Source organism: Meleagris gallopavo, chromosome Z (assembly GCF_000146605.3).
Source record: "Meleagris gallopavo isolate NT-WF06-2002-E0010 breed Aviagen turkey brand Nicholas breeding stock chromosome Z, Turkey_5.1, whole genome shotgun sequence".
Lineage (NCBI taxonomy): Eukaryota > Metazoa > Chordata > Aves > Galliformes > Phasianidae > Meleagris > Meleagris gallopavo.
In genome coordinates, this window is record NC_015041.2 from 10,170,975 (window position 1) to 10,187,292 (window position 16,318).

A 16,318-nucleotide genomic window follows, 5' to 3' on the forward strand; every position below is an offset into this window, starting at 1 on the left:
TTTTTGTGGTTGTGGGTTTTTTTGTTCCATCTTCTCTGAAATGATCCCTTCTCCACCTGCAGTTGCCAAAAATTCCTAGGAAATAGAGTGCTACTATCTGGATTACATCTTAATCTAGGAATAATGTGCTTCCTACCAATCTCATTTAGATCTTTTGTGAACACAGATATATTTACAAGTACACATTAAAAATATGTAGGTTATATTTAGTGTGTTTTTATATAAACATGAAACAACATAACTGTTCAGTTTTTCTGAATTATTATTCTAGGATCAAGACCACCTTTAATCCTACAATCTCAGCCTCCACCTTATTCATCACCTAGAGATGTTCCCCCAGACATATTGTTAGATTCTCCAGAAAGAAAGCAAAAGAAACAAAAGAAAATGAAGTTAGGCAAGGATGAAAAAGACCAGACTGAAAAAGCTGCAATGTATGATATCATTAGTTCTCCTTCCAAGGACTCCACTAAGCTTACATTAAGACTCTCTCGTGTAAGATCTTCGGATTTGGACCAGCAGGATGATATGCTTTCTGGTTTGGAAAACAGCAGTGTGTCAGAGGGTGATATTCCTTTTAATGTGCAGTACCCAGGACAGACTTCTAAAACACCCGTTACTCCACAGGATGTTAACCGCCCACTAAACGCTGCTCAGTGTTTGCCGCAGCATGAACAGACAGCTTTCCTTCAGGCACAACAAGTGCCTGTTTTACAACAGAACACTTCAGTTGCTGCAAAACAACCTCAAACTCCTGTGGTACAGACACAGCAACAGGTTTCGCAACAAGGAACTATAACGTCATATGATGAAGTAGAATTGGATGCATTGGCTGAAATTGAGCGGATAGAACGTGAATCAGCTATTGAAAGGGAGCGATTTTCAAAAGAAGTGCAAGATAAAGGTAAAAGGATTGTGTGTGTGTATACACTATATATTATACTAGTATATATAAACATATATATATATATGCCTACAAAACTCATATATATATATTAAAAAAAAAAAAAAACTTCCTTTCATTGTCACATAGTTCAATTCTGTTTACTCAGTGTAGGTTCTTCTACAACATTCATCTCCATTCCCCTCCAGCAATGAACTGTAATCTCTCATATATGCATATTTTTAGTAGCTGATTTTCTTTATTTGGGGTCTTACTGTGTGGAAAGTGAAGTTCTTATGTTTCAAAATTCTTTCTAACCTATTCTTACTTGAACCATGGGACTGAATGAAGTACGATTAACATCGTTTATAAAGTTTCTAAAATCCCAGCAGTACCTTAAGTCAAAATTAGCAGTAAGTTATAGTAGCTGAATTATTCATGCTGATGTTACCTAATATAAGAAAATACAGAAAAAATTTTACTCCCATCTATTCATATTCCCATTTAAATCTAATGTGAAGGAGATGTTAGATTATAATCACATCTATTCTTTTCAAGCCACTGTAATGATTGATTGAAACATACCATGTTGTATCCAGTGTTCACCTGGATTTTCATTATTATTATTCATTATTATGCAGGTATTATAATTTTTAGAGGAATGCCATATTTCATGATCTCTAACACAGTACCGGATGAGCCTCTGAAATGTTTTCATTTCAGTGGATATACTTGTTGACTTAACTGACTTCATTTGAATCTATTTTATTTTTTTGCTTTTGTGTGGTGTTTGATAATCTTTAGGCTTCAAAAATCTCAAAGTGGATTCAAGATACATATGTAAATCTTCAAATTAAGATTTATTTTACAAATAAGGTAGTTATATGTTAACATGAGTATTTCTCAAAAGCTTCCTCTGCACTGTGTTTAACTTCTGAGAAAAAAAAAAAAAATTGGATCTAATAATATAATGCAAATTTACTAGATAATTTCAGCAACAATTTTGCAGATGTGTAAATTGAGCAAATTCTAATTTCAGAAGCTCGTAGTTGGAAATGGCTGATTTTGGACATGCTTGCAAGGATGCAACTATTTTTATGTAGAGTTTGGGTTTTAGCCTCCAGAGATAGCATGTTTTCTCCCCTCCCATGGTGGTTTGGGTTTTTTGTTTGTTTGTTTTTGGTTTTGTTTTTCTATTTTATAGGTATCAGAAAAGAGAGAAAGTGCGTATATAAATATAATTGTGAGGTTACTAAAATTTTTAACTTCAGATATTCATCATTTGGTAACTAAATCAAGTCTTGTTAGAAAATGTTTGTCAATCTATGTAGAAAATGGATGCTTACTTCAAGAGATCTTTACTGCCTTTAATTTTGTTTTAATGAAATCGATCATTTTTGTGCTCTGTTTACATCATCTTGTAATCAGTAATTTTAAATTTATTCATGGAGAGCTTGGGGTCTGTCTCATAATATTTTTTTCTACTAAAGTTACTTTTGCAGCGGTAGGTAGATTGAGCATGTTTTAGATAAGAAACATCTGGAAAAATGCTGTGTATTTTTTTATGGTGTACCATAGCCTTCAAAACATCAAACAGGACTAAAACTCTTCCTTTTTTTTCTTGTTTTCAAGAAATTATGTACTTAAGTTGTGAAGTTTGTGTACCATTATTATATAGCCACAGGTAGACTGATTTGTTTCTCTTTGGGGAAAGGAGTGATTTTTTTGTATGATGCAGTCTCTCTCCTTTGCCATTGCTTGATAACCATCTCACAAAATAAGTGTTCCAACTTTATGCTTCACTTGTACCTGCATCCTCTGCTAGATCTCAGTTCTTCCAAAATTCCTGCAATTGCTATGGATCAGCTAGAGGATTTACTGCCTTATTTTGGGATAAACGATCACCATTTATTCACTGGTGTTAAGGTGCTTCAGTCTAGATAAAAGCTCTTTTCCCCTTACTGCTAGAGTTTTAGTCATGATTAAAGTAAGTACTGAGTAGAAGGATTTTTACCAGTTTCATGGCAGGTTACTTGAAAACCTGTTAACTTAGAGAAATACGGTTCTTATTTTTTGTAACATTTTTGCATTTTTGTTGTTTCTAAGTTGATCCTGCCCCTACAAGTTGATATGTTCAGGGATTGTTCAATACTTAACTTGGTTTGGTGTGAGAGCAAGAAAGTTCTTCTATGGCTCCTATCAAAATTTGTCTGTTCAAAATATGTCCTGTACCTCCTAAATGTGTTGTGAAGTTTTGAGAAGCTGCTTACTATGTTGATGCAAAAACCTCGCATTTGTGCACTTTAGGGCATTTATCACTAATTGAGATCATATTATGTCCAGAAAACAAGCGAGTGTGGCATGTATTTGGACTAAGTACAGCAGGACGGTATAGCATATGTGATACTGTACATAGCAAGAAAGCATCCCTCTAGTGCTTTTATTGTAGATGTTAGCACATGCGGAAATCTGCATGTAAGTGTCTTTGATGCTTTTGTAATTGAGACATGGGAATACATACTGCAGTCATGTTACACTTTCTGTGTATGCAGTTTTTGTTGCCTTTCATGAAGTACTTTGAGTAGAATTGTACTCTCAAGTTTTGGTAGCAGATCAGTGATCTCTTCTGTCCATTTTTTTAGACGTGAAATCTCTATAGTGCAGTGCTTCATCAAAGATATTCAGATATTTCTTTTTAAAACAGTAAGGTTTTAGATGGATATGCCATTTTCTTTCCGAGGTTTGGAACTGGCAGTGTGGTGGAACTATTCTAGGCAAGAAGCAGAGATGTTTTTCTGGGAGTTCTTGTTAAAAATTATACAACCTCTACTCTTGATTAAGACAATGTTACAGAAGTACCTTAACACTAAAAGAGGACTTCTAATACTTGGAAAATAGGGATTTAGAGCTCTTTGGAAATTATAGTATCTTCTGCAATATAACCCTTTACTCATTCCCCCCCATATCTAAATAAAAACATTAGAAATTTTTAGCCAAAATCTCTCAAAATGGGAGGCCATAGGTGGAACGCTATGTTTTGCAAAAGTGCCTTCTTTTATAAAAATCAACATACTTTTTCTGGAGCCTGATTCTCATGCTTTTGCTTTCTGAAAAAGTGCAGAAATCACTTATGCAAAATCTGGCTGATTTTTCTTAAAGTCCATCAGGTATGCATAAAGACAGATAATTCAAGATAGAACTCTTGTCTCTATATATGAGTGCTTTTCAGTACTCTTATTTTTACAGTTCTCTCCTTTCAGTGTATTTGATTTCTTGGATTTGAGTGGTTTAATTTGTTTTATCACAATAAAATGGTACAAAGTTTGGAAGATTCGTTTTGTCCTTTTCCTCTGTGTGGAAGGACAAGATTACACCTCTTCCTTCTACTTCCAAAGAATTCTCTCTGTATGGATTAATTTTGCAAGCAACTTGTATGTATAGTTAATGAAAGGACTAATTGGAGATTTTGAATATCAAGGAAACACCAGAAGTTTCATTCTAATATGCTTATTATGTCTAGTCGCTTTAGAACAAAGTAATAACTGCTCAGGTCTTTAGATCCTATTGCCCTTCTCATAATGGCCTCTATATCCCCATCAGATACAAGTTGTCGGTAAATCTGGATCATATCTTCTGTTTTGAAAAGATATATAGTATCATGAGTAGATCCAGGTGCTGTTTATCATGACTTGGATTATCTAACTAGCCATAGTTTGGGTGATTCTGAAAGGCTACAGAAAGGGATTATCTTTTTCTACAGTCAACAAGAAGTTAACCATCCTCTGCTTAGGTACATCAGGATATCCTTCTCTTGTAATCACCATTAGTGGTTGCATTTCCTGCAGTACTTTTTGCTTTTGAATGCTTCTGAAAAAGAGCGGAGATCCCTGTTCTGAATCCATGCTGTTCTCATATCTAGAGTTGTAATTAGTTCACATTCTGAAATTGACAGTGCTAAGAGAGTACAGGAAATCCTACTGATTTTTAGAAACTTCTCTCCCAAGAATTTTTGTGTTTCTTGGTAATATTTCTTCGCAGGCAAGGAGGGTGGTGTTCAATGAGAAATTTTGTTTTGGTAATCTCAGTATGAACTTGTCTTTTGTGGCTGTTCAGATATAAATGGATTATTTTTGTGTATATTCAAGCAGAATCAAAGCTGATAGTCTAAACTTTTCCCAGAACATTACATTAAGCTCTTCATGTTGTTCAAGATTTAGACCTGTTCCTGAATTAATTATCATGTTCAAAGTTTCTACCTCCAAAGCTTTCATGCTTTTTTTTTTTTTAAATCACATACTGCAAATCAAAAATATGTAGAATTTATAAGATAGTAGTGTTAAAAGGAGCCCTGAGTCTTTCAGAAAGGGAAAATAGTTTTGAAAATTACGTGGAAAAATAAACAGAGAGGAACACATCTTTTTTCATAGACTTTCTTCAATTGCTTTAGATTTTTTTTTAAAATTCAGATTTGTTTACTTTTAATTTATGCTTTTTCATACATAGTATTGTGTGTTCACTGTTTTAGGCCAGTTCCAAGAAGTATTTCTATAATGCAACATTCGTAAGAGACTAAGTAAACTGTTGATCGCTAACTGTTTTACTGGAGAGGCTAATACATGGTGGTTTTTGAAAGGAGTTAAGAGTATTAGAAGCATTCTTTAAAATAAGACAAGCATACTCATATCTATGTTTTTTTTCCCTATATGATTTACATCTGAGGATTCATTTTACCCACTTCTTTGGGATCTTAATTTAGATGCTTTAAATTAGGAAGAAATAAAGCTGTGATGACTTTATTTCCACTAAGTGGATCAGTTAGGGGGCATTTGGATGCCTGCTATGGGCCCTTCTGTTTTAAGTTCATTCCTAGCCCATAGCAGCAGAGACACACATCACAAGAGTGTGAATCTGCAGGAGCAAAACTATCAAAACTACAGTATAGGTAAGTAAGCTTTTTCTCTTACCTTTTAAGTTCTTATCCAGCTCCTCTCCCTTTCTCCCTTTACCACATCTTTCCCAAATTCTCTTGAAGAGGAATTCAGCAGAACACTGTTAAGAATTAATATTTTAAGTCTAATATTATTTAGCCAATGAATGAAATGAGAGAATACATAGTTATAATCATCCATTATTATCCTTCACTTCCAAATATTCCCCCTACATTGGGGAATATTATAGGGATTTTATTTCCTTATCAGTGAAGACACAAGTGTAGGCATTTGTATAGTAATCTGGAAGAAGATGAGAGTCACTAATACAAAATGAGAAGAAACAATGTAAAATCTAAATTGTTATTTCTCTGTGTAGAAGGAAAATGTAAGAATTAGGTATTCCTTTTGTGAGTATAAAATTTAAGAAGGTCTGGATTTAGCAGTGTTTTGTAGTAGATGAAGTTGGCACTTTATGTAGCTGTACCTAGAAAAAATGGTTTTGCAATATTCAATTTCTATGGGTGAGAGACTTCTTTTGCTTTGTGTTCAGATACATTTAAGAAAAGGCAGAAATTCCTTTTCTATCTAGAGAAATTACAATAAAGTATTGCAAAGTTTCATCTTACAAGGAAAAATTATTTTAAAAAAATATTGTGTTAAAAATGCATTCACTCATTTGTTTAAAAAAGAGATGCTTTTTAAGTGACTTTTACTTTCTTTAACATGGAAGCAAATTCATCAAATAGGAAGTCCATTTTGGTTTTGTCTGTAGCACATAGAAAGATGACAAAGTTAAATATAATGCATATGTCATATCCTCTTGGTTGTACATGTGGCAGGATTTATAATATCACTTACCCAGTAATTACTTTATTTCTTGTGGGATAGTCACTTTTCTATGATGGACTTAAATCTTGATAAAGAAATGGCATATTAATTAATAAAGCTTATTGAAAGTTTAAGCCCAGCTTTTCTGTAGATGATAGTCACTAAGTTCGCTCTGACATCATCCTAAAATGATGCAGATCTTTTTCCATTATCATACTATATGAATGTACTATATCTAGTCAGTTGAAGACGTTTTTGAATGTAAGTTAAGATTTCAAAATGTAGTCATCTGAAAAGGAAATTAAAAGTATTCACCAATAAATGTTAAAATCCTTTGGTTTACCATTCATGGAAATGAATAAAAAATAATTAGATATGTTAATATGTGACACATGAAATAAGTAGCATTCATTAAGCCTAATGTTTTTACTGTCTTGTGAAATCAGGTATTGTACTCTGCATGTTAAAAGTAATTGCACTTCAGGTTTTTGCTCAGTTTTTTTAACAACTCAGTTTAGAGAATGGTAATTGTTCACAATAATTCTTCTAAAATTCTCACATAGATAAAGACCAGTATCCATGTCAGAAAAATCTATATTATAAATGAATTAAAATATTAGTTTTTGTAGGGAATATTATTAAATTCAGGGAGTTTAACCTATGGCTTCCAAACTAAAGAAAAAGCGTAGATGCTTGATTATATTGTTCTGTAGTTCAGTTCCTGTTATCCCCAGTGTATTATTTCTTCTGTAGTATTGTAGTTGACAGTGAATAATGAGTTGCAAGACATTTTCTAATTACAGTGATTCCTAAGATCATATTTTATACTCTAGCAATGTTGATTACATTATTGTTGCATTTAAGATAACGAGTGAAACTTACAAAAATGAAGATTCTAAAGTCTGCTACACTCCAAGGAATGTCAGAGCCTGCTTTACTCTTTCTGTGATTTGTCCTGAATGAGCTTGCACATCTCTTCTAATTGGCTTTCTTTTTTGCAAGGCAGACAGAAGTTTGTTAAAATCTTTTGACAGGTTGCTAAAAAATAGCCCTCCAGACTACTTGTTTATGGAATCTTTGGAATAACGTTCAGTTCTGAAAGTTTTCCTGTACCAGAATTATCACTGCCCATTTTCTTCTGTAAAGGAGCAAGCTGTCAGACTGAAATTGCTGAGCTTTGTTTGCTCAGTCTCTCCTGCAAGTGGAGGATTTTGTGCTGTGGGATTCTATTCTGCTAATTGGAAGGGAATCTCTTTCATTGTTAATTTCTTTAGTTGTTGGAATATAGTTTTAGAAAAAAGATGAGGAGCAAACTTTCAGTCAGTAATGCTGAATGTTTATGAAGAAGCAGAAGGATGAAAATGACTATTTGCCCTCACTCCCTTGATAGGCCATACATCAGCAACATTAAAATAATATTAATTATATAAATTAATTATATAATTAATATAATATATATTAATATATAGTTAATAATATATTAATATATATTGTATATAATATAATTCACATATAAACCTTTGTTATATACAGACCACACTGAATGGCTTAGGTATTTGTGATCTGCAAAACAATTTTGGTTGGTGGGGCAGGGTATTCGAACAACTTTGGAAGAGCTCTGTAAAGAATGTCTGGGAAAAGTGAAATGCTTGTCAGTAAACATAATTTTGTTATTTAAGAGTATGGTTGTGTGCTATTTGTTGAAAGTTCCTCTTGATTGGTAGCGTAAATAAGATAAACTTGTAATTGGACTCTGTCTGACTTGTCTTGTTCAAAACCAAAAGGTTTTACAAGAGGTTAGGATTAGACTGTTAGGTTTGGTACGCATGTAATAATTGTAGATTTAAGTAGTACAAGTAAGTTGCATTTCAAATGAGTAGAGGCATATCCCTGTGATCCATAAGGATTGTCAGAGTTGTAAAATATTAGACTCTACGTTCTTATTCTTTTTTAAAAAAAAGTCTATACTGGAGTCATCAAAATTGTTGATCCAGAATTCAGTGTTGAGGGTCTGTCTTGCTACTTTAGAACTGTCTTTGCAGTTCAAAAGAGGAGCACCTACACATTTAACCATTTCAGACCTGAAGTCTCCAACTTAATTCTTTACAGAGTGTAAATGAGGAAGACATGGATTTACTGTTGATTCTTCAAGATCATTCATGATCATTCAGAAATTTCTGGACTGTAGTGTCTTCAAAACAGCATTAATAAGTCTGGAATGTTACCACTCTGCTATAACAAAGCTCTGCAATCTTGTATTTCTTTTTGAGACACGTTACTTTTTCTCATATATTTTTAAAAGACCCATTTCTGTTTTGCTAGATGATGCATTTTTTAGGCCATTGCCTGATTTTATTCATTTGTGGAGTGAGTTTAATGTGATACCTAAGGCAATTATTGGATTTTCATGAAAGCAGTAATGTTGGAGATTTCAGTATTAGTGATATGCTGCTGCTTTGGAAAAATTTCAGGTTAAATGGAAGAATTGAGAAATTTCTTTAATCCAGCTCCCCACATCCTGTCTCTGTTCCTAACATTTGCTCAGCTTCCAAATACATCTGTTTTCAGGATGGTGATTCTTCATGCGATTGACTTGTCCTTTCAGCAGAAATGTATTTGGATATGCAATTTGATTTTGCACAAAAGTTCCATAGTAATTAAATAATTTCTAAACCTGAAAGTACTCATCATTTTGACACACAGACATTTCCAAGAAGAAAGCCGTACCTGTTCTTGAAAATACTATTGATAACAGGACAGGTGAGACATAGCCCCTTGGAATTATATAAAGCTTTTTTTTTTTCTCAAACTTATGGTTCCTGTAATGTTTAGTTTCTTGAACTACAATGGCATTTAATTTGGTACATCATCTCTATTGTATTTTAGAATGAGATAGCTTATGGGTACTAAACTACTACAAACTGGTGAGTGTGCTGCTATGTTAAGAGAATAACCATGTGGATTTTCCACGCCAAAGAAATGCTTCTATTGGAGATTAACTGGGATCAGACAGCACTCTGAACTGTCATAAATTTATTCAAGGAATCATTTTGGATGTATCTACATTTGTGATACAAAGGTAGAGGAAGAGAATAATTTTTCTAGAAATAGAAGAATCTGAAGATGAACATGGATGCCCAGTCTCCAACACAGTCAGAAAGCTGTTCTAACAACATCTACATTATGTTACAAAAACTGTTACAGAGTGAGCAAAAAAAAATCACACTTTACTAGTCTCCAGCTTCTCAGCCTACCTTCAGAATTCTGACAAGCTTTGAATGTAGCTCTGTGGAATTTGAAAGTAAAACATTTGCCCAATGTTTTGATAAAATCCTAAATCCTGTTAACAAAAAGAAATTCCAGTGCCTCTGGGCTGAAGTGGATGAAGATTGGATACTGATGCCTTGAAGAATATGAAGTGCATTTGAATGGACATTTTTAAAGTCCCTAAGTTTATTTGTTCATCACGATTCTGAGGGGTCCTTGAACTCATTCCTTAACAAAGTCAATTTATGTAAATTTGCATATATATTATTGTAAAAGAGGAGATTTCAAGACATCTGCTTGCAGAAGTTAATTATTCTTTGCTCAATAATCTGTTGATTAAGCTCATATAATTCAAAGTGCAGTTAAGATTTGATCAAGTTCTGAAGCCTAGTGGTGTTTTTCACCTTCCACCTTCTGAGCCTTCATGACATCCTAAAAAGCTTTTGTGCTCATTCAGTGGATTTTTTTTTCACTTATTTGCAATGAAGATAGTGGTACTATGTGTTCATCCTACCTATGTTGAATGCCCTTATTTTCGTTTACTTGGGCCAACTTTTTTGTCCTAGATCCAAATCTCTTAGAGGAAGAACTGTAACGATCAAATCTAATTCTGAAGATGGCCATGAAGATGCATTGGAAATATGAAAAAATATATGAGTAATCTTTAACTCTGTCTACAGCCACCTTGCCCTTTAGGGAAAGAAAACTTTGAAGGCATCTTCTTCTCAGATAAGAACACAACAGGTTGTGGTTATGACAAACATCAGTATTCAGTTGTCAAGAGAAATGAAGAAGATCCATCAAAAATGCTCTATGTTTAGAGAGAATGTGCCAAGCCATGATGTGGTCTTCTGCTTATAAGTTCTCAACTTACAAGTTGACATTTTGGATGATGAAGATGAACAGCATTTTGAGCCTGGTCAGTTACGGAAGTTCAAGAGTGAAAATTGGTCCTACCTGAATTGTTTGGTTGTTTAATCTTGGAGCCCTCAGCATGAGGGCTCTGAAAGGTGAGTTTTGGTTGATCCAGCTACAGCAGTTTAAGGCATCACAGCTCTTAGCCATCAGCCTTGCTTGCCAGTAGGGGTAGCAGAAGGAAACATTTGCTTGACTCTTAGCTGACTTATTCAGTCTGATAGGTTAATGCAAACCATCTTCACTAGTGCCTTAAGCTGATGCACTGGACAATGAAACACACTTGTGGAAATGTGAATGTTTGTTCCCTTCTGCTACAGATGATAAGCTCACTTAAAAGAATGGGGTAGTTAAGTGGTAGCAATAAAGTCTTAAAGGCTAAATTTAGATTAGAGCTATATGAAACTTTTTTGGTGTGGCTGATATTTCTGGGTTAAAATGAGGAAGCTGACTGGCTTTTTCTTAAGAGCAAAATTTTCTTAATTTGTGTTTCAAAATGAAGTTTTCAGTTGAGAAGGTAGTGTGTGTATGTGTGTATACTTAAAGGAAAAAAAAGAAAAGAAAAAGCAAATTTGAAACTTATCAGCTCTCAGTTTGGAGGCTTCCACTTCCTGACTATTCCTGAAACCTAGCATGAAGTTCATTGAGGTCAAAGTTCAAAGGCCTCAAAGTCAGAGAGAGAAAAAGAATTTTTGTCACTCTATGAAAATTTTATATATATATATAAAATTTTAATCAGTAGTATAAGGAAATTAATATGTTCTACAGAAAAAAATAAATCTGTGCTGAAAACCTGCATATTCTAAGTGGCAATTTTATCATAAATTTCTAGGTAGCATGTCTATAATAACTATGACAAGATTTCCTACAGGATTTTGTTTAGAAGTTTGAAAAATTCTTTATTTTCAGTTGATGGATTCTCTGCATGGAGTTTAATTTTTATGTCTTCACTGCCTACCAACCATTAAAGGCTGTATATAATTTTAAAATTATAGGAAGTAGAAGTGCACAAATAGATATGAGAATGAAAATGATGGGTTAAAAAAGCCTGTCCACATTATTGAAATTAACCTGCTATGCAGTGGGGCTGGACTTGATGATTTCTGGAGAGAGCTGTAGTCCCTACAGTTCTGTGATTCTGTGATTCTCCTTGTTCCTCTGTTCTAATGTTAATTTTGAAGATGATTCTTCCAAGTTTTCACAGTTTTGAAAAAGAATCTTCTAAAACAGATGAAATTATAAGACATATGTTGTCATTTTGGTTTACAATCTATACAATTTCGGTGGCATCTTTGATTGCATCCTTCTTAGCCTTCCCCTGCTCTCTAAAAGAGAGCTAAGACACCACAAATGTAGGCACCAAATAAATTATTTTTCTTATATTGTGTTTGTAGTATGGACTGACCATAGATTTACAGAACAGTTTCTGACCTATATTTAGTCATTCCTTAGACTTAAAACTATATTCCTTGATTATTGAGAAGGTAATTGCTTTTTTTTTAATCATTTTTTATTTTTATTTTTTTATTATTTTTAATAAATTACATGATGGTAGTTCACAAATGAGTACAGGTAGGACTTACAGTTTTAATGGCATTAATTAATTTTACTTTATATACCACGTTGGTAAAATAAATAGCTTGTAATAGCTGCACAAAACACATTCATTTTTGGTATTTCTGTGCTATTCATTTCTGTGACTTCTATCAAATTACGTGTATGGTTGGCTCGCTTTTTATTTTTCTGTATTCTACTCTTGGTAATTTTTTAATATAAACTGGAAGGACTGTTGAAGACTCAAACTCTTTACACTATCTAAAATTATCACTTAACTTCTTACTTCACCAGTGCAAAGTGTTATGGTTCTGAAGGGAAGTTACTCAATCTTGTAATTGCATAGCTGCCCCCTAACTAATATACATGTTATGGTGTAAGCTCCAACTCTCGGCATACTGCTTTGTTTCAAAGAGAACCACAGAGTGTTGGAGTTACTTTAATCATTTTTGCACGTTGTTCCTCTGCTCATGTCACTAATATCCATGAAATCCAACTAATGAATAGAACCATGCAGGGAGAGCCTCTGATTTAATCATGGCAGATCCTTGCTAATTTCATGTATAATGAAGCAGGCTGTATCTGCAGATGAGAATCTTTTACAATAGTACTATTCATCAAGGAGTAGATATGAAGGTGTACTTTAAGCTTGTCTTAGCAGACTTTTGCTTCAACATGAAATATTTTTGTTTGTTTCCTTGTCTTTGTCATTATTTATTGTGACTGCTTTGTTAAGTCGTTCTCATGGAAGTTCTACAGGAGCCTTGATTTCATGTGTTTTAAGGTTTTTTAATGAATAATTGGCACCTCTGTTTGGCTGGCAGTGAACAATAGTCTATGAATACATTAAAAAGTATTAGCTAGAGAAGATCTATTCTTGCTTCTAAATTCAATGACTTTTCTTGTATGTGAACATACATGCTGAGAGTGGCCAATTTATGGCCAGGAAGATATTATGGCTTGTACAATTAATCTTTTTCTATATATATCATTTGTTATTTTTCTCTGTTAATTTGCAGATAAGCCTCTGAAGAAGCGAAAACAAGAAAACAAACCACAGGAGGCTGGGGGTGCTGCTGGAGGAAATAGGCCAGCTTCTCAGGAGACAGGTTCTGCAGGAAATGGGGCAAGGCCAGCGCTGATGGTTAGTATTGATCTTCAGCAAGCAGGAAGAGCAGACTCTCAGGCAACAATAACTCAGGAACTTGAGGCTATCAAAAAACCTGAAGAGATTAAGCAGTATAATGATGGATTTGTGTGTATTCCCCAAGAAGAGACTGCTGGAGTTCTTAAACTTAAACCTGAAAACCACCCTGAGATTTTTAGGAAAAAGTCAGACTTTGAGGTTCAAAAGACAGATATCCAGCAAAATGAAAACAGACAAATGGAGTTTCAGCAAAATGAGAGCAGAAAGTTGGAAAGTAAATACAATGACAATAAACAGGTAGAAGCTAAGTATGAAATTAAGCATGATAGCAGACAAATGGAGATGAAACAAAATGAGAACAGACAGGCAGAGTCAAAACAAAATGAGAGCAGACAAATGGAGATGAAACAAAATGAGGGAAAACAAAATAATGGCAAGCAAGAAATAAGACAGAGGCCTGAAACACCAAAGCAGAAGAGCGAAAGCAGGCCTGAAACACCCAAGCAGAAGAGTGAAGGCAGGCCTGAAATGCCAAAACATAGACATGACAACAGGAGGGACTCCAGTAAACCATTGTCAGAGAAGAAAATTGAATTATCTAGGCATAAACCTGATACTTCAAAGGTAAAACCTGATAGACCAGATTCAGTGAAGCAAAGGCCTGATGGGCGTTCAGTTTCTGATACTCAGAGGCGTGACCACGATAGCCTTAAACAGAGATCTGAGGACAGGGAATCAGAAAGATACAGAGGAGATCCATCAAAGATTAGAAAGACTGAATTTTTGAGATCCTCAAACAGAAATGAACATGATTCTAAGTATGGTATTAAATCTGATGGTTCAAAACCTGAAAAATTTGAAAGGAAACACAGACATGACTCTGGGGAATCAAGGGAAAGATTTTCTTCTGGGGATCAGAAGTCAGATCAGAAGTCAAGACCTGACAGCCCTCGTGTAAAACAGGATGGCAAAGGAGATTCTAGCAAATCAAGACCTGATAAACCTGGTTTTAGATCACCCAACAGCAAGGATGAACGAAGGACAGACAGTAGTAAGAGTAAAGTCGAGAGTAATAAAGCACATCCTGACAATAAAGCAGAGTTTCCCAGCTATTTGTTGGGGGCAAGATCTGGTGCACTGAAACATTTTGTCATTCCAAAAATCAAGCGTGACAAAGATGGCAATGTCACTCAGGAGTCGAGGAAAACTGAATTTAAAGGTGAACAGAAGGACAAAGTAGAGAAGATTGGGCTAGTTGAAGACCTAAATAAAGGAGCTAAGCCTGTAGTTGTCCTCCAGAAGCTTTCTTTGGATGACGTACAGAAATTTATTAAGGATAGAGAAGATAAATCAAGGGGCTCTTGTTTTAAACCTAACAAGAACAAGTCGTCCAAATCTAATAAAGGTAAGATTATTTTTGTTAACTGCACTGTATTTTGTCCTCTCACTTTCTTTTAGATTTGCTGCTTCTGGGGTAGGAAAATAAACCTAAAAATTTGATTGTTCATATGCTTGCTTGCTTATATGGTGATATTAGAAATCAAAGTGAAACTCACCTAACGACTTGTTTCTGGATGTCTTGCCCCTGTGTAAGTGAAACAATTTATCCTGTTGCAAGTACCTAATGTAGGAAGTCTTAAGTGGTTTCAATCTGTACTTCATCTGGGTATGTGTGTAGTTAAACATAACTGGTATATGTGTGATCTAAACTGGTTTAAGTGTGTCTGTATAAACCAGTGTAGCTGGAGCGGTGAAGCTACTACTGAGACAAGCCCCAAGATTCTTCTGTATCTTTAATTAGTAGACTGAAATGTGTTTTTTCCAGATATGTTTTAACACAACGCAGTAAGAACATGGTTACAAAATGCCATCAGCATTTACACCGCAAATGCAACACTTCTGGGGAGCCAGCATACTTCAGGCTTTTTGACAGTAAACTCTCCTAAAGGTTCTGTCTTTAGAGGAGCATAGACGTTTCTGTCTCTGGGATCCAGCGTAAGTGGCAGGAGGAAAGGAACCAGTAAACAACTGGTTGATATTTTTAAACTAACATAAAAAATATTTGTGTGATTTCCAGTGTCGTCACTCTAGTTTAGAGAAATAGTATTCACTGTGTTACTCAGAGCCATTTTTAGTTACAAACATTTTAATGCCACTGACGTGATTTTCATAAGCATCCTTTATTTGATTCATCCTACACTTCTTAGTAGATTGCATAGCACATCTTTTCTAATGTTGCCTTTAGCATCACTGATCCATTTCTTCTTCCATCCCTCTTATTTCATGTAGCTTAGAACATTCTGAATTCTCTGTTTTTACTTGCTCATATTTCTTGTCCTTCATTTTTTTCCATTGTCATCCATCCCTCCCCCAAGAAAAATCTTATTCCAGCCTTAATGGATCACTGCTGTTCAGTTTGAAATAGAGTGAGTTCACCTAGTTGAAAACACCATTTAGATGATCATTCTGTCTTAAGGAATAATCCTGCCTCAGGTGGGCTAAATGTTTTGTCGCGGAACATCTTTACAATCTATACAAATTTTAATAAATTTTAAATTTGAAAATCATGCCGTTGTTGTGCCTGTGTATAAGCCTTCATTGTTGTGTGAAAAGACAAACATTTTCATAATATTTTGCTGGCAAGTTTGTAAATCTGTAGGTTATTGAATGAAGGGAAGGAGTAGCTATAGCATAGGACTGTTACACTTGAATTATCTTGAATCATCCTGATGGTCCGTTTTGGCACTTGCAGGAAAGAAACAATGTTTTTCTCTCTTCTGATCTTTCAGGTTT

The 16,318-nt window shown here is 34.5% G+C and overlaps 1 protein-coding gene across 1 annotated transcript in view; it reads left to right on the top strand.

Annotated features, from left to right (window-relative positions):
* Positions 1 to 16,318, top strand: part of NIPBL (NIPBL cohesin loading factor) — a 185,663-nt gene that overhangs the window by 86,135 nt on the left and 83,210 nt on the right. Inside the window, exons 8-9 of the mRNA XM_010725357.3 lie at positions 272 to 904; positions 13,398 to 14,090. Coding sequence (XP_010723659.2) covers positions 272 to 904; positions 13,398 to 14,090 — 1,326 coding nt within the window. The remainder of the gene's footprint in view (positions 1 to 271; positions 905 to 13,397; positions 14,091 to 16,318) is intronic.